This window comes from Sinohyriopsis cumingii, chromosome 12, assembly GCF_028554795.1.
Source record: "Sinohyriopsis cumingii isolate HCF-2022 chromosome 12, ASM2855479v2, whole genome shotgun sequence".
Taxonomy (NCBI): domain Eukaryota; kingdom Metazoa; phylum Mollusca; class Bivalvia; order Unionida; family Unionidae; genus Sinohyriopsis; species Sinohyriopsis cumingii.
In genome coordinates, this window is record NC_142972.1 from 123,243,633 (window position 1) to 123,262,529 (window position 18,897).

Consider the following 18,897-nt stretch of genomic DNA (forward strand, 5'->3'; position numbering starts at 1 on the left):
GACCTTGGCCTTTTCTGTCAAGCTACACAAAAACACGGGGGTGTTGGGGGGGGGGGGGGGCGGGAGTGTTTTGAGATTGTTGACTGGTACCTTGTCCAGCTAAATTAGCTTGGTCCCATGACTTCCATTGTAATCTGGGTTGGTGTGTGGCGCATCTTTAGAGACGACTGCACCATGTTCTAAATGTGGTATAATTAGTAAATAAATTTTTGTTTTTACTGTCATTTGTCTTTTTCTTATTTCATTTAAATTGGTTATAATAATCAATAATAAAAAAATAAATTCTTAACCTGGTAAACCAGCCTCCCATGATGTGCTGTGCAGAGTACATGATAGTCCAGGGTACCATGCAAATATGTACCCTATAAAGTACCAGAGTCCCATTAACTAATTCGACAGGGTGTCATGTCAGGAAGGACTGGTACGAACAAGGCCCGGTTTAAAAAGTGCTGGTCTAGAAAGGCTGGTAACAGGTCAGAAAGGACCGGGCTAAAAAGAACCGTTCAAAAATTTGTTAAATAAGAAGTACACGCACTTTTCCTGTTATGACAGTTTTTCAACTATACCCATATCTATTCACTTCTTAGGCAATGGCATTATTTACATATATTGATAAAACATTAAGCTGCAAAAAATGAAGCACTGGTCAGTGAGGATTAACACAGAGATTCTAGTAAACTACTGATGGTAAAATCTAGTCCTATAAATCAACCCCACAAATCTGTGTCAATACTGAGGGACAAAAATAACATGTGAAGTGCTGATTTATCGGCCTAGTAAACATTAGACATTTGCAGATTATACTGACTACTTTACCAGCATCATGAAAGAATCAGCGATCACACTTCCTTTACCTGTTTTCTATCTCAGAACTATTTAATATGTTACGAAACATAATCCCAAATGAGATTCAAATACAAGTCTCTGCAATCACAACTCTTTCCCGTGCCACCAGTCTCAACAGAGCTTGATGTGTCGTACGATTTTAACAGTTCTTGTAACGATTACTAAGACACTGATACTTGTGCCTCTTTCTTCCTTTCACTCATAAAGTTTTATCCATCATCATTTATACTTTTTTCATTTTATATATAAGTTAATGAACTTTCCTTATTTTCTGTTTTCTTATATTTTCAATAACATCTACATGGATAATTATACATATTTAAAGTTACTGTGTATGAATAAATAGAGATAAACAGTTTTATTAATATTTTTATAATGTATAATGCACATTTTTAACAAAATTATATTATGCATTGATATATTATTGACGAATGTTTAATATTTTGTCAGAAGTCAAGTTATATAATAAAAAATTATGGTGTGCATAATACTTATTTTCATAAAATAAATAATTATTTTATCAATAATTAATCATAATATATTGAGAATTAATTTTAAAACGACCTTTCATTTCTAAGGAATTAGTAAACTTATTTTTATGAGATTAGTTTATACTTTCACTAGTAAGTTATTCTGTAAATTAGAAAAATATAACAATATTCTTAACTAATTCTAAACAGGGGACATAATTGAAAAAGTTTGATTAAAAATGTCATATAGAGTTTTGGAATTTAGACCTTTTGGATATACTGTATTAAGATGGTGAATCCAATAGGTTTCCTTTAGCAGATGCTCCACCTCAGAATCAGCTATAACAATAGGTTCAAAGGAGAAAGCTTGCAAAGGAGAAAGCTTGCAAAGTATGGGAACTCTTGTTAAAATGTGTGGCAAAATGAGATGCAAATGATTGATCTATATAATTTTTTATGTCTGATCTAGGTTGGTTCATATGTTTAGATATTTTTTGACTGGTTTGTCCAATATATTGGATGCCATATTTTTTGCATGTTATCAAATAAATAACATATGATGTTGCACAGTTAGTATCACAATGCATATTAAATGTTCCTTTTATATTATTACTATCGAAAAAAGTATTTTCATTAATAAAAGAACAGTGCGAACATCTGGGTCTATTACATTTAGTTGATGATCCTTTTTTATATAATTTTTTTCTAATTTAGAATAAGGAAATCTTTAAGATTTTAAGTCCTTTTATAAGCGTGTGTGGGTTTGCTTTCAAATAGCGATTTAACACTTGCTTTACATGATAATTTTAATAAATCCCAATATTTATTGATAATCATACCTATATTAGGCAGACTTGGATTATATTCAATAACAAATGGAATGAGATCTTCATTTCTATTTTTTTATTTTACATTGTAAAGATTCAAGCTATGTAAGAGAAGATACTTTCTGGGAAGCAGTACTAATGATGTCAATAGGTAATTTTTATTTAAAAAATGCTGACCCAATTCTGTCAAAGATGGTTTAAAAGTAGTGTCATCCAAAATAATTCTTCTATATCTTTTTGCTTGACTATATGGTATCCCATTTTTACATGATTTACAATAGAGCAATCAATACATTTCCCCTAATAAATGCATTTAATTGTGTTCGTAAGCATAAAGACTGAAATGATTAAAGCCGACTCAACCATAGCCGAAAATCATAAAAAACTTTAATTCTCTTCCAATTCTGACTTTACCTTCATTGCAGCCACAATACATTAACGGTGCATACAAAACACAGAATAGAGTAAATGTCTATTTAAAGCCTAAATTATAATCAACAAAAATAAAATACACATACACATGTATTAACGATATTGAAACATGAAAAGAGTCAATAGTCTTTGCAAATGAAAATATTTATCCATCATTAATAAAGTCGTCATTACTTAATTAACGCATCACCGTAACAGTGTTGGCATGCACAAACCCCATGTGGATTACACTAACTTGTATTCAGTCTTATAACAAAGATATTATTGATTCGCTTCACTTCAAATGTTTTCTTTCACAATTACTATTTTCCTTCTTTTAACTTTCTCACATTCAATAGCTTGTGTTATTTTCATTTTTTTCATTTTACAAAGAACAAGTAGTAGAATGTCGCAATTAATTTCATGATCACTCACATACAGTTGTGACATACTGCACAATGATACATTAATGCACATTATTTATAGATATGTCACAATAAAACATAAGTGTGTGATATTTATGTATTAGTTACTTTTAGTATATATGAAAGTAGTAATTATTAATCAATAATTGTACCTAATGGACCGGTTTGTTTTTAGCACAATTCCGTTTTTGCCACGAGCCTTTCTCAGTACCGGTCTGTTTTTACCCTAATCCATTCGGCAGGAAGTAACCAGTCAACGATATAACCTACCGCCATTAGTTTACTTTCACAAAAGCCATGCATATGAACTAAATAGTTATCTTGCTTTTTATTTCCTGTGCGAGCTAATATATACAGTTAACATACATTAGAATAAAGACTTACTTTTACTTACTCATCTCAACTAAAGTAAAGAATGAATCATCAGGATAGTCCAAGTTCAACACTGGAATCGTCGAGCGATACAAGTCGGCTCTTGAAAGAATTGATGGATCTGCAGAAATCGACTGGTAAAATATTCCGAATATAAAATAAATTTTGATTGTAACCTGTTCAGAATGCATCACCATGCGTATATCTTTATGAAGCTGATTCTTTCCTTGTTTGTCAGGTGCATTAGTTAGTAGGTTGCGTTGAAATTGTGTTGGACAACTGTGTCATGTATTTTCGATGCAAACTTGGCTTCGAGCCGGCGATAGCTGTAATATTGTGTAATTCTTTCATGTATTTTGACTTAAATTATTTTTCATTGGCAGTTTAACGTTAACATTATATCAGTGAAAATTATACGTGTGACCCGGGCGTTGTACAAAAAGAAGCAAACACAACACCATCAGGTGGGGTTTATTTTCCGTCAGGAAAGCATACGAGATAAAAGACCCCCCCCCCAAAAAAAAAACAACAAAAAACCTACAGTGAAACAAAACGAATACATAAATATACAATACTAAAATAGAACAGAGCAAATGCTTAAATATACAATGCTACCAACAAGACAAATATACACTATGATACACAACCCACACACCAGTATTTGAATATAGCAACACGATAACACATAAAAGACAACCTACCAGACACGAAGAACCTAAATATTCAAATGCTATAATTCTCGTGAATTGTGACTGCCACCATAGGCCTATACAATATGAATAAGCTGTTGTTCATCCAGAGCCAATACGACAAGTGCCTAGTGCATTTATTAGGTGCCAGATGCTCAGCGTAATCATCCACATCATGTGCTTCGTGCACTGATAAATCAATCACTCGCATGCTCACATATAACAAAAATGCACTGGGTCACATACTCCTGATATTTAACTAATTTGTGCTGCAGGAAAAAAGAATATTACAGGAACAAATGATCAGTACTATCCATCGTGTCTTCAGAAATAAATAAAAACATTAATCAATACATGGTAGGTATTCACATATGATATCAAGATTTAAAAGCAACCATTTAAAAATATCAGAAAGTTTATCCTCTTTCGTTCCAAAATGAACACCATACAAGAACAGTCTTCATTTACTACATATTCCCTTTTTCTTTTTCTTCTGTAGTGGTACTGGTTGTTTTTGTTGTGGGGTTTAACACCATTTTTCAGCACACGATAGGCTATACATGGTGGCCAGTATTAATGGTTGAAGAAGAACCTGAAAGGAACCACCGACCCACGAGAAGCTACTGGCAAGCTTTCTCACATGCCCACATTGGCTGAATCTGAGACTTCAACTGGCGCAGACAGAGGTGAGATGGCAATGATCCGTAGCGGAGAGCATTTTAGACCACTCCGCCACTCAGGGCCCTAGTGGTACTAGTGTGACTGACCTAGTAGGTCAGCCCCAGTTTGATTTGAACCCACCTGATTCTCCCCAGAAGACCACTACCCCCACATTTATCCATCATTCTGCAGTAATATTAGTTTTCACTAAATTATGTCTTGCAAGTAACTGTATTCGGATTACGTGTTTTTGGTATATCCCCCTAAAAAAAATTTAATAATTCGTTTTCATATTTTTATTAACAGTCCATTAATCCCACAGACAGTATTCTACAAAAGACTGTATCTGTGTAACTACGGTATAAGAGTATGCTTGTCCGAAGACTTGTATGCACTTTCCTAACAGTATTATGTTTTATTTATAGCAGTTTGCATATTTCCAAGAAACATGTTGGTTTCTATTTATATCAGCTGTATGGCTTAAGAGAGAACTGACTGGTTTTCTAACTTTTAGTCTTGGCTTTCATATTCTTTGTTCTAATTCATATATGGTACAGAACCAGTCTGTAGCTATTGGCGCTAAAAGTCGAGTTAGATTTATTCTAGTCGATGCTTGTGTCAGAGCAAACATATTTTTCAAATAATTTCACAGATGGATTAGGAAAGGACGAAAAACCAATTCAGAGATGAATACATGAATTACACAAAACAGCGTTCCATTCTAGGGATTTTCATGCTCCTTGCAGGCTACATGGAAAGGATTTTAATAATGGCCATGGTGGTAAAACAAAAAGACCTTGAATTAGCTCATTTTGCAAAACTCCAATACTACGGTAACTTCTCTTTTACAGCAGAACTTAATTGTGGACACAAAATTTTATAAATGCAGTGGCGTTATCTAACGAGTTCTTAATAGAACTCGGACTACCCCTAGCGGTAAAAGACTACATTGGTCCTTTGTTCAAACGGATGTTTCCCAATTCCAAAGTTGCAGAAAATGTGCATGTGCAAGAACAGAATCATCTAATATTGTTAGGTATTTAGCAGAAGATACTCCACTTAAAATTGCAGAAGCCATGAAAGTTGGGCCATTTAGTATTGCAATAAACATGAGTAGCAGGGATGGTCCTGGCTTTTAAAAAGCTGTCGCCAAAAAAATCACCAACCTCAATATTTTGTCGCCAATTTTCAAAAAGTGTCTCCAGAACAAGTAGTGTACATTTTTCCAAGTGTTAATTTAGTCTGTTAATGTAACTGGCAATGAAAATTACAAAAGATGAGTTAGTTAATACTTTTATTACAACAAGCATTAACAAAATGTTACAAAGTGTTACATGAAGATTTGTCGCGATTTTAGGGCTGCCCACTTGTTGAATGCAGTTTCAAAGTCTAATTTTTCACATCTGTACATGCTGATTCTCATTAAATTCTCGAGAGATGAGATGCAGAGTTTATTTCTGATGTCAGTTTTTATGAGGTTCATCTTACTGAATCCACGTTCACAGTCTACAGTGCTGACAGGTGACACCAGTAGTCTCTCAGCAGCCGCAGATGCGCAAGGGTATGTTTCCCTGGATCTCACTGCCAACTGAATCAAGTCCTTAACACCTCTATACACCTTACCATTCCTGAGAACTTGAACCCTAGCATAAGCCACAAAGCCAGCCAACTCCTGACTAACCTCTGACTGATTACCTAACCTACAAGTAGACAAGTAATCTGAAACAATACCTGAAACCTCTGAAAGAATGGAACTGTTAGCCTGTGAACCATACAAATAGGGATCAAACAACTTGGTTAGAGCACTCAAAACTATCGAATCACCCTCCTCCGTGAACCTTGCTTTTAGATTGTCTATAACAATATCTATAAATTTGGCACAAGATGATGCAGCCTCCAACCTTTGCTTAGCACCATCGCTAATTGTATGGCCTTTGTACTCAAAAGTACACAAACCTGATGAATCTAAACTTGGTTCTGCTGGAATCTCAGAAAGAAACCTAGAAATGTTACTACCAGACTCGAACCTCAGACTTTCAAGAAGCTCAACAGTGGAGTGGAGAAGGGGATTAACCTCGGTAAAGTCAATATCAGATCTCTGATAAGCTTGACACAGAACTGCCAAAGGCCTCAGAATGTCAGCCATATAGTGTGCTGTATAAACAAATTTGAAACAAGCAATGGGCTTATACAGTGCAAGAGCCTTTGCAGACTTGTCTTCCAAGAAGACACTAACTAGAGCTTGAAAATTATCAACAACTACCTGTACACTACCTTCAAAACTCAGCCACCTTGTGTGGAACACCTGATGCAAGCGAGTGTGAGAAGACTCCAACACTGACTGAATTGCCTCAAGCCTACACATATTACGGATGAAATATGCAAAATACTTGTACATATTATTCAGTATATCTTGAAACTTGACCATGTATCTAACCTCGTCAGCTGCATCACCTGTACCCAGAGCTAACCTATGTGCAATGCAGTGAGTTGCAAGCAAACCTTTAGTAGCCTCCTTCAACCTGGTAACAACACCACTCTTGCAACCCAACATGACTGCAGCACCATCCATTGATACACCGATCAGATTGTCCAGACTAAAACCAAATGACTTAATTAAACCTAACAACTCTGAATATATAGATTCTGCGTTTGCGGTTTGAAGCTGACGAATACCTAGAATTTCTGTCACTGGTTCAACACTGTTAACCAAACTAGTTAAGTACCTAACATAATCAAATTCTGATGTACTGAAACGTCTGTGCTCTCATCAAGCATGACACTGTAAACATGAGATTCCTTGACCTTGGTAACCGTCTCATCAACTATTACATCAGCCAACGACTGCTGAAACTCACTGGTGCTTTTGTGACTGTCGTACGATGTGTGCTTATCTGCTTTGAGGTCTGAGAGTTGGGTGGTGCCCTGAAATAGAAATAATCATTAATTTTGTATGCCATAAATATTTCATTTATAATTATACATGTTCTGATATATATATATATATATATATATATATATATATATATATATATATATATATATATATATATATATATATATATATATGATTTTAAAAAAAATTGGCATTTATACAACAATCACGGTGTACTACAGTAACATCACATTGAATATATTAAGGTTGTACACGTGTTTTTCCCTATGTTACTGTCATTTAAATCCATAGAATATTACTGTTAACAAGCTATAATATAATATTCTCAATACCTGTGTGATACACAACTGGTGCAGCTTTGGGACAATTGTATTAGCCAGGTTGTAGTAAGCCGCAAAGAAAGTGTTCCGCATAGCACTAATAATAGCATTTTTACTTTTACTAATGGCAGTGATCTTCGCTGCTTCCATGGTGTTGGCATCCCGCATCACCGTTTGTGCACATGTATGACTGTTGTTACCTGAAAAAAAAATGCATTATCAACTTTAGTTGACATTTTAATAATAATAAAACCCTATGATCATACATTGCAATGTAAGATAAGTGACGTATAATGCGACCATTGATTGCATGCATTCCGTAATTAAATGACCCCCCCCATGGCTAACTTCACAAAGCTTGTAGTGAAGTGCTTCCTAAATTCCAAGAATGATCACTGAATGCTGTATAAATTTTCTTAACAAGCAAAATAGGATCTCCATTCCCACTAATGAAACTTACACGAGTCAACACCTGGCAATATTGGACCGTATATGTAAGCATAAATTCACACCCAATTTAGGGATTCTTTCACTCCTGTATTTTGAGAAATAAATAATTATTTTTAGTTATGCAAAACTTGTTGTTTTTTTTTTGCTATTTCTTGTTGCGGAGTTTAAGTCTCTGCAGCCGTAACACGGGATTGATGGCAAAAGGAAAAGATCAATGAGAAAAATGCACAAATATTACTTACCGCGCCTGGATTCATGTTTGGTCACACACTCCTTCAAAATATCACAGCCAGTTGTAAATGAATTGTCGAACTTAGCCTTGATACATACATCACAGAACATCTGTTTTAACTTTTTATCATATCTCTGCCATGGACTCCCAAGTTTCCAACTATCTAGAAATTTTCGGGAATTTTTGCCCCGTTCATCATAATGTGGTATTGCACTTGAAGCACCACGTGTAGATGATGTTGGACTGCAAGGTTTATCATCGGGTTCAGTGACTGTATTGTCTGATGAATTTGCACTAAATCCAAACGCTGTTAATTTTTGTAACTTAGGATGAGATGATGAACACGCAATGTCTAACTTCCATTTGCTGATGATAATGTTGCACTGGCGACAGATATAATTGTGATTGAGATTTTTTCCATTTGCTTTGTATTTATACACAGCAGTCGGTACTTCAAAGGTTATCAGTTTTTTATGGAGGTTCAGGAAAACTATTGTATTGGTATATGTAACAAAAACAACAAAAGGATTAGCCATTCAATTAATTGTATCTGTTCTATTCGCGTCTTCAGAAGTTGGTCAGTTGTAGGTATAGTTCGGTAGCATGATTGACTGTATCACAGCATACAGTACTCAGCCCAGATGTCAGCATAAGCAGATTATGATGTAACATTGCACTGTAAAGATGGGGTTGTCAATACGAACAAAGGATCGTTTATGTAACAGATTGATTCCAGTGCATTGCTTAGTCAAGTTTGTGGTTTCCTTTCGTTCTCCTTTTTAATTTATCCAGTCCAAATCCACGATTGTATGTACAAATTAAATAACCAAAAAGTCTGTTGCCCCAAAAATCGCCAGATGGGATATTTTTGTCGCCAATAAGGAAAAAAAATCGCAATTTGTGACACTGACGAAGCCCAGGACGATCCCTGAGTAGTCATTATGACAAAAAGTTGTACCCAGTCTGTGTAAGAGACTTTGGCAATAAAAAAGGCAAAGTCAGAGTGCCCTTCTTCCATTACCAGAATTAACAATAGATTCCACTGGAGAAAACATTTTTTATTATTTGTTTGATAATGTTTTGAATAAACATAAGTTGGCAGAACTGTATGGGGTTTTAGCTGATACTGATTCTGAGTGCATCTGCCTGCCTTGCGGGAACTTCCAGATCTTTTCACTTGTCAGCTCATAGGGCAGTTAATGTTTCATATTTAGTATGGGCTAAAAATAAAATCTGTTTCATCCAACACAGCCCTTTCCATTTGGCCAGGTTTTGACATCTACCTGTTTAAATCATCATTATTTAAAATGTGTGCAATTAGCACTTGATACTGTTTAACAATTAGCACTTGATGCACAGAAAAAAACACAATCCATTACATTATTGGCACTTATTGTACTTAGTCAATTGCAGTGTCTTGCCAGATACTCAGTTCAATAAAGTGACCTTTGATTATGAAAGGGCATGTAATCATATTTTTTTATAGATAAAATACATCCTACATAAGTCCAATTGTGTGTGGTAACAAGACTCCTGGTCAGGGGCTTACGTGTGGTAGCAAGACTCCTGGTCAGGGAATTATGTGTGGTAGCAAGACTCCTGGTCAGGGGCTTACGTGTGGTAGAAAGACTCCTGGTCAGGGGATTATGTGTGGTCTCTTGCTTGCATCTAATTGCAGGGACAACAGATTTGTTCACTATCTCATATTTCCATGCAGCTATTGAACCTGATCTGGCATCAAAACAGAGATGTGACTGAGAAACTTCCATCAACACCTACTGTGATTACTTATGCACAGTAATTGACAAGAGTAGATGAGAATATAACACTACCACATAGAAGTATACTTCTGGCAATAACTTTAATGCCTGTACAGGTGTGAATGTACAGGTAAATGATGTCTTTACCAAAACAAACTGTCATGGACTTTTGCCAAATTAATCTGGTGCAAACGAAGTCAGCACATCTGTTTTAATTCATATTTATTTCTATAAAAATGAACATGATACCTTATGTACTTTTTAATAGACCCAGAAATTATTATTACACACTAGTGGATTTGCCTGAAACATGAGATAGCATTGCATTTAGTCATGATTGGTAAGAACACAATAATGACTCAAAAACAGACCACATATTTCTCCTTAAACAGTTAATATAGAATACAGTAAAATTTACCCTAAACTTGCCTTTTGGTTTACCTGTAGGAGACTAAACTTTTTTATAATCATATTTTCAGAATCCTGAATTTGTTTTTTTTTACAGTGGTACCATGTATGTATTGGCATGAAATTAAATGATTCTAAGTCATTGAAATATGTTGCCTACATGTATTAAACAATAATTAATTTAGCTAACTGAATGGGATCCCTAGCCATGCTAAGAGGGGCAGTGGTATACTGGATGGCTTTATAATGAGGATACATAGTACTGGTAGCAACCTATTTGTACATACATTGCACTATATACATCTTATCTCTGTTGATTTTATTTCCAGCCTCCTCAAGAGCCAGTATTGACAGGAGTCTGACTCACCTACAGGATAGGTAAAGCTGCTTTCATTTTGTACAACAATAAATAATTACCGTTTTCCTGCAGCCCCATTCACCCTTATTGCTTTGATTGATCCTGATTAATGGGGCAAAATTGGTACAACTTTAGAAACCTGCAAATTTAATCGAAATGCAGGCAATGTTTTTAGAGTTGTCATATTCAAATGTAGATATATTGTCAATATTTTAGTCATCATTATGGGTCATTGTACGTTTATGCTCCCTTACTAATGTTGCTGTGCAGTGACTAAGGCCAGACAAGATGGTAGCCTGCAGTTGATCACAGGTAAGGACACAGCAACCAATCTTATTATCTGGTGCAAAATATATTGACACGAAAACCATGAATGGGACCATTCACTGATGCTTGAGTGGTATCAAGAATGCAGGCAAAAAAATTTGTTTTCCCAGCTAAAATATACATCTGTCACCGTGCAAATCTCCAGTCAGTTTGTCTGTTTTAGTCATTACTTTTTATCAAGCATTGTTGCATTTTAATGTCTACCAATTTAATTGTTGCTTCTGATAATAGTGGAGATGTTAAGCACATTAAACCGATATTTCATTTTCATTCTCCTTTTTTACCCACATTAGCCATGATCATGATGGGGGCACAGGGTCAGGAGGTGCAACAGAGCCCACACTGGCTGAACTCATGCGAACCATGTATGATGGGACGGTGCCAAGGCAACTTATGTAAGCTTAATTTACTCAACATACTCGCTTCTTAGAAATCCAAGTCAAAATGCAAACAACAAAGATCCTGATATTCCATAATATACTGTACCAGCAGATCAGTGTCTTGTGTTTTGTGTTCTGTTTGTTATTCCTAACACACCTCTCATGAATTCCTACAATATGTTTAACAAGTACATCATCAACACCTTCAAGGGACTTCCTTTTTGCATTAACTTTTCTTCTCTGTAATGAATTTGATGTAATTTCTTGATGAACCAGACACCCTGGTTTTCATATACATATGATAGTATATTTTGTTACAGTGGTCACCTCATTAATGTGAACAGTTTGCACTAATTTATTTTGAATTAAATTTATGTTTCAGTACACTTCAGGGCACAGATACAGCTAACAGCTTCACTGTTTATGGTCAGGAAGTGGACATAGTATCAAGCAAATTGTCTGGTAGTATGGTCAGTCAGGCTTCATCCACAGGTAGTAACAAGGTATGTTAACAGTTTACAAATAATTGGGTTTCAGATGCTGTATGTAGGCATTTATTATTTTTAAGAACTTCTAAGTATTTCATTTCCTCCTTACTGTGTTTGACAAATTATATAGCTCTTATAGCCATTAGGCAGAGTGAGCTTGGCATGGATATACATCCAGAATGCATAATTTCCCATCTGTCAACATTACTTTTTTCAGTTTCTTTTAAAAACTGGGTCAGTTGGGATCACGCTTGGTAGGAATGACCTTCAGGATATGCTGTACAATAATTACTTATCTGCAGTGTGTTTGGAACATTTCTTACGACATGCTGTATCAAAATTTTTTTAGATGTTTCACTTAGCAACCAGGTGGAAAACATATTTTTGAGAACAGCTGGTCATATTTTAATCAAACATTGTAAGAATGTATGGACGTAGCATATCAGAAATATACATGTGGTTGTTCCCATAATAATGGCTTGGTTTCCATACCAACCATATGGGTTGTACATTTTCAGCAGCTTCAGAATAGCTGAACCAATTTGAATTAAACTAGACAACAGTATTTTGATGGACATGCTCTATCAAAATCATGTTAAGAGTGGCGCTTTTGACTACCATGTGGAAACTCTATTTTTCACTTATATAACAGCAGAGCTAGTTTTGATCAAACTTGGTCTGAGTGTTTCTTTGGACACGTTCCATCAAACTTGTGTCCATATCGTCTACCACTAACACTGATATGGCTTTCATAGCAAGCATATGGTAAAACTTGTTTTCTGCTATTTCTTCCAAAAGGTTATGAAAAAATTGTCTTTTTCTTTTACCATTATAATTATTCCCAAGATTAAAGGTAAAAAGAATGCAGGAGATTCATCTGTTACCATATCACTTTGTATGAAATCATTTTCAAAGCCCAACAAAACCACTTGAAGCTTTTGACTCACCAGTGGGCATAGATGACCAGCTTGATCCCTAGGCCCTTTATCCTTTTCTTTTTCCATTCAATCATGTTTTATTAAAAACATTAAATTTGATTCATTACGAATTGTGCAGTATACCATAAGGTACTATAATGTAATCTGCAGGTCCTTCAAGGTAAAACCATATTCAGTAAAACTACAAAAAATTAAACAATTTATTCTGGCATACCCTTTCCCCTAGGAAGAGTACCTGACTGTCAGAATGAATGTCAATTTCCTTTAAATTTCAATCATTTGGTTTGGGAGGGGAGTACCAATCCTATAAGAATCAGATTGGGACTCCCAGTTCTGAAATTCTTTAAATAAAACCCTGATTTAACATATGCAATTGGAATTAATTCTTTTATAAAATCATGTTGCTGGTTTTCACCTGACATTGTTATTGCTGCTTTTAAAAAGAATGTTATTTACTTTCTAATAACTTTCGCTTTTTTAAGTTTTAGAAGGTTCACATTTTTAGTTTTACCACATAAATTTCCTTCACACCTTTTTGTCAGTTGTGTTTAATTGTAAATTGTTGCTTTTTAGGTAAAAATTACCCCTGTAGTGAATTATGACTGGGAACACAAATTCTATGTTGGCAGTCTTGTGGCCATCCACAGAAACTACGAATATGCAGCATATGTTCTGAAAGGTAAGATGTATATCAGCTAACATGTCGGTAATACATTATATGTTGTTCGTTTTAGTGCACATTTATCCTATGTAAGGGTTTTCTAGATGGTGACCCATATTTGCAGTTAAAGATTTGACATGATTTTTATTTTCAAGACATAATTACTTTAGTGGACAGGGATATTGTAGCAAACTATGCTGACTCATTTGTGACTGGTTCAAAAGATATAATGCTGGAAAATGGAATATGTATATATTGCAGAAATCAATAAAACCATGGCCTGAGCAATCATGAGCATTATCAGCCTCCAACAGTCGTGGGCCTTCTGTAATGAGATTTTAAATCTTTATACTCATATACCTCACCGGTGGCTTAGTGGTTAGAGCATCCTCCATGGACTTATAAAAATGGTAAAGAATAAAAAATAAAATAAATATAATGCAATAAAAAATGTTGTTTTTCTCATTTTTGTTAGTTTCTCTTTAATTTCGGTCGTATACAGTTGAGATTATAAAATAGGTGACTGCTATATAAGAATAGCATAAGAGTACTTTCCTTATTTGCTATTTATAGTAATTGCATATGACCCATTTTCAAGAAAACAGGTTTCTTTAAATGTGAACTTTGCTTGACAGATTAATTTTATTGATAAGCTAGCTAGTTAGTGAACCAGTCTATACTTTTGAAGAAAATGGCACAAGATGTTAATTGAAATGCTTTATGGTGTGAGTTGTGGATGTTATATGATGGAAAGTGTTAGAGCAGATGGATCTTTTCAAACTTCAAAACATATCGGATTATAAAAAAGACAATGCCACTTTACAAGCTTTAAAAGAAGAAAATGAGAGTAGTGTAATACACACTCTGAGCACCTGTTCATGATCATTCTGCAAAAGTTACACCTGTAGACTAGTTGAAGTGAATGCCGAATATAAATAATTATTAAGTATATTTTATGTTTATATTCTGGTTCTAATTTATGTGGATTTTGACCAGCTGCAGAACTAGATTAGTAGTAAAAATCTTTCATATGTGCTGTAATTCTGGCATAGATTACACTTTTTACGCCTAACTTATGCTTTTTGGACACTTATAATAGCAATAGTTACAGTTATACCTCTCATCTGGTTGAAAATCTTGTTATGGTTTCTCCTTCCAAGAGGAAACTTATTTGACATGTTGTCGTCATAATAATTTCTATGATGTCTAGTTAGTCATCATACAAATTTTGATATGTTTACTCGTACTGAATATAGTTTTCACAGAAAGACAACTTTCGATTTATAGTTGTTGGTCAATGAAGTGAAACAGTTCTCACAATTCCCAGGAATATTCTTTGTGGACTTGATTCTGCTTGGCCATCTTTTTATGCACCTCCACAAATGACATTTCCACATTGGCGCCCCTTTTCAAGTCCCCTCAATCAAATAGTCATGATCACGCCTGAGACACAATCATTCCTGCATCAGTGGTGCAACTCAGGTTGGCTGCCCATGGAGATCCTCTTGGAGAAGCCCCAAGCAGAAATAACGGTATATACCGACACCTTTTGCTGGAATTCACCACTGTCAGCAGTATGTGTGATCCAGGGGAGTGGCCTCTCCAGATCAACCTTTTAGAACAGAAGACTGTTATCAATGCCTTTCACTTCTGGCATGATCGACTCTCAGGCAAAATGGTTCTCATTATGCCTGACATCTCTGTGTTGGTGACCTACCTCCATTGTGCAGCAGTCGTCATTTCAGCATACAAATCAGACCTTCTTGGCAGACTCAATGACATTCACACAGCAGTCAGTCTTTATTTTGATCTGTTCACTTTGGGGCATTGATTGATCAATCTTTTATTGATCAGGTGGAATCACAAGTTGCCCATCTTTGTCATTTCAGTTCCAGACCTTGAGACTTGGGTCGTGGATGCTCTGTCTGTCAGTCAAGAGGAATTGTAGTCATTTGCTTACCCTCACACAGTCTTGGTACCAAAAATAATCAGAAGTTATGGGGTCAGAAATGCAAGATGATGCTGATAGCCCATCTCAGATTGGACAAGTCCTTGGTTACCGATCTACTTGATCTGGCAATAGATCTGTCTAGGAAGATTACGGCCATCCCGAATCTTCTCAAGCAGCCAGTCATAAGTGTTCCAGTCCTGCCTGGACCATCTTCTTCACACTAGGTTTGCTTTACAAGACAATTTAAACCTTTAATTGTGGAGAAGATCGCAAGAGCAAGAAGGTCCTCCATTTTGAAGGCTAACGAGGGAAAGTGGTACGTTTTGGGGGACTGGTGCCATAATAATAACATCGTCCCTCTGAGTGCTTCAGTCCCTCATCTGAAGTTTTTTCTCTGGCTCTTCGAGGAGAAACAATTGTTTCCAATTACTATTGAAGGCTACCCCTTTATAATAACAGTCACATTCCAGCATCATGGTGGACATGATATCACGCATGATAACAGTCACATTCCAACATCATGGTAGGCATGATAACAGTCACATTCCAGCATCATGGTAGATGTTATATCAGGCATGATAGTGATATCTTTTAGTCAATTTTGACTAAAATTTTAGTCAATTGACTTTTAGTCAATTTAGACATGATATCACGCATGATAACAGTCACATTCCAACATCATGGTAGGCATGATAACAGTCACATTCCAGCATCATGGTAGATGTTATATCAGGCATGATAGTGATATCTTTTAGTCAATTTTGATCTCATTTGGCCAAAACCCTTCATTCAAAATGGAATCTGTCTTAGTTTAAATAAATTTGAGTCTTTAGTTCACACTTCACTAAAGCTATTTATCATCTGATTGCTTTAGCTTCAGCATGGAGAGTGAGCTAGTTACATGCCCTTTTCGTCGACCCAAACTATCTTCACTTCCAATCGGATGGTTTGAAGGTCCTTTTGACATGACTATGCTTTGTAGCTAAAAATAGGTTAATGTCAGTCTGCAATCAAAGATTCATCATTCATTTGCTGTCTTCCATGGACAGTTCTAGAGCAGCGGTCATGCAAGATACTGTTCATGCACTCAAGCACTACTTGAAGCACACACAGATAAGTCATAGCATGCCTCACCCCGTAAGCCCTTGCTTCATTGCTGAAATGGATTATATGTTCAGCATACTCAGAGGTGTCACAAAATCAGAGTTGCCTTATGAAGATTACTACTCATAAGGTTAGAGTGATCTCTGCAAGTCTCATGTTCGAGTGTAATGTTTCAATCCGAGAGATAGTAGAAGCCCTTGGCTGGCAAGCAGAGTCAACTTCAGGAGCTTTTATCTCCAAGAGTTAGCTTCACAGAGGGAAAACTTGAATCTGGTAGGTCCAGTGGCAACAGCCCAGATGACCACCAGACCCAATTTAAACAGCCAACACGGCCTTACAGTTTCAATGGATTCGTTAGTGTCAGTGAAATTTGTGTAGGTAAGAAGATTTCAATAATTGTCTTTTATACCATATGTTGGAGTCGCAGATTAATTGACCCTAGGCTGTATTGCTTATGTAACTAGAAGAACGGGTTATCATTAGCTTGGGGCCATCATTCCCTAGAAGGATACCCAAATGCTCAGCGATCCCTCCTACTACCTGATCTATATTTTTGTGATATTTATTCATGAATATAAATTATAGTGATTATCAGTAGCTGGATTCTATGCATGTGCATAGGTTCTATTTTAATATGTTAAGAATGTAAAATTGCATGGGATCTATAAGTAGACTTTTATAGTTACTAAGTATGTTGACAAGTTTCATTTTTTTTTTTCAAGTTTGATTGGTCAAGTGGTAACTAGGAAGAATTAAGTAAATTACAGGGGTCAAGCTAGACATTAATTTTTAGGGAGAAGTGACTTTCCTAATGGACAGAACAGGTAGATGTGGGGGCTCAACAGGGAGAAATACGTGTTATCTTAATTAAATTATGCCCTCCATTTCCCAGTACACCGCTTCCTTGATAACTCGCGATCCCATTTATAACGCGGTGTCCGTCTTGGCCCCTGATTTTTCCCAGAGAAAATGTATTTAAAATATCTTTAAAATATGCTGAACATGAAAAAATTATGATAAGAATTGATAAATTAAACCTTGATACATTGCTCGTTTTATCATCGAAAATGGTGATTAATGCCCTTAAAAATATAATCCACATTTTGCAAGTTTTAAATAAGAATTAATTTCAGAGATCTCAAAAATGCTTAATTACGCGTATTTGGACGCTAATTTTTGATCTGGGATGCAGAAAATCACTGAGGCGGGAGTCCTCCGTACACATGTAATAGGTGCACGGGAAAATTCAAAGATTTGTCGGTCCTGTTTCAGCCACCTGCTTTGTGGGAAAATGTGTTGATCAGTTAACTGTGCTGATATTTACAGTGACAGAATTCAGTGACTGAAAGACTCTTTAATGTACATACATGTTGCCATTTTATAAGAGTACATAAAAAAAGAACATGATGCAATAGCTAGGCGGCTAGTTCAAAGGCTTTGACTGGCGGCCGGGTGAGAAAATGTACTGATATTTAGTGATGGAATTCAGAGGCAGAAAGACCCAGTTTTAAAATCCTAGCGAGACCTCTGTTTCAAGATATCATATATTATGTAAGTTTTTATGATAAATAATTGTCAGTATACTTTAAATAAACAGTCTGGTGAAACTTCTGGTAAATGCTAACAGGTGGCAACAGAGAATGAAATAAACACCAATTAAACGTCTTCCTGTGTGAAAGTCACGTTCTAATCCTTTAATTCCGTTTCAGTGTAAACATTATAATCACAACATATTCTGTTCATTGAAAACATGAAAAGAGTCAATCGACCGTCACATCGAATCCCGTGAGTACTTCTGTGAGAACCTAATTACATGCCGGCTTTGTTTTGATCAACAACTTGGGGAAGTGTTTGTTGCATTAAAAAATTGATTACAAGAGACCTTGGGTGCTGGATTGAAGGTCTTGGAGCTGCCTTTGACGTA

At 35.7% G+C, this 18,897-nt stretch overlaps 2 protein-coding genes across 2 annotated transcripts in view; one reads left to right on the top strand and one right to left on the bottom strand.

Annotated features, from left to right (window-relative positions):
* Positions 1 to 3,246: 3,246 nt before the first annotated feature.
* Positions 3,247 to 18,897, top strand: part of LOC149787383 (enhancer of mRNA-decapping protein 4-like) — a 143,279-nt gene continuing 127,628 nt past the window's right edge. Inside the window, exons 1-5 of the mRNA XM_089977973.1 lie at positions 3,247 to 3,488; positions 11,096 to 11,144; positions 11,745 to 11,846; positions 12,214 to 12,334; positions 13,831 to 13,936. Coding sequence (XP_089834099.1) covers positions 3,395 to 3,488; positions 11,096 to 11,144; positions 11,745 to 11,846; positions 12,214 to 12,334; positions 13,831 to 13,936 — 472 coding nt within the window. The 5' untranslated portion in view covers positions 3,247 to 3,394. The remainder of the gene's footprint in view (positions 3,489 to 11,095; positions 11,145 to 11,744; positions 11,847 to 12,213; positions 12,335 to 13,830; positions 13,937 to 18,897) is intronic.
* LOC149787384 (zinc finger protein 862-like) lies at positions 5,956 to 10,367 on the bottom strand. The gene is made up of 4 exons (XM_089978082.1): positions 10,148 to 10,367; positions 7,929 to 8,116; positions 7,432 to 7,625; positions 5,956 to 7,297 (listed from the first exon to the last, which is right to left on the bottom strand). The coding sequence occupies exons 1-4, from the start codon at positions 10,365 to 10,367 to the stop codon at positions 6,031 to 6,033; spliced, it is 1,869 nt and encodes a 622-aa protein (XP_089834208.1). The 3' UTR covers positions 5,956 to 6,030.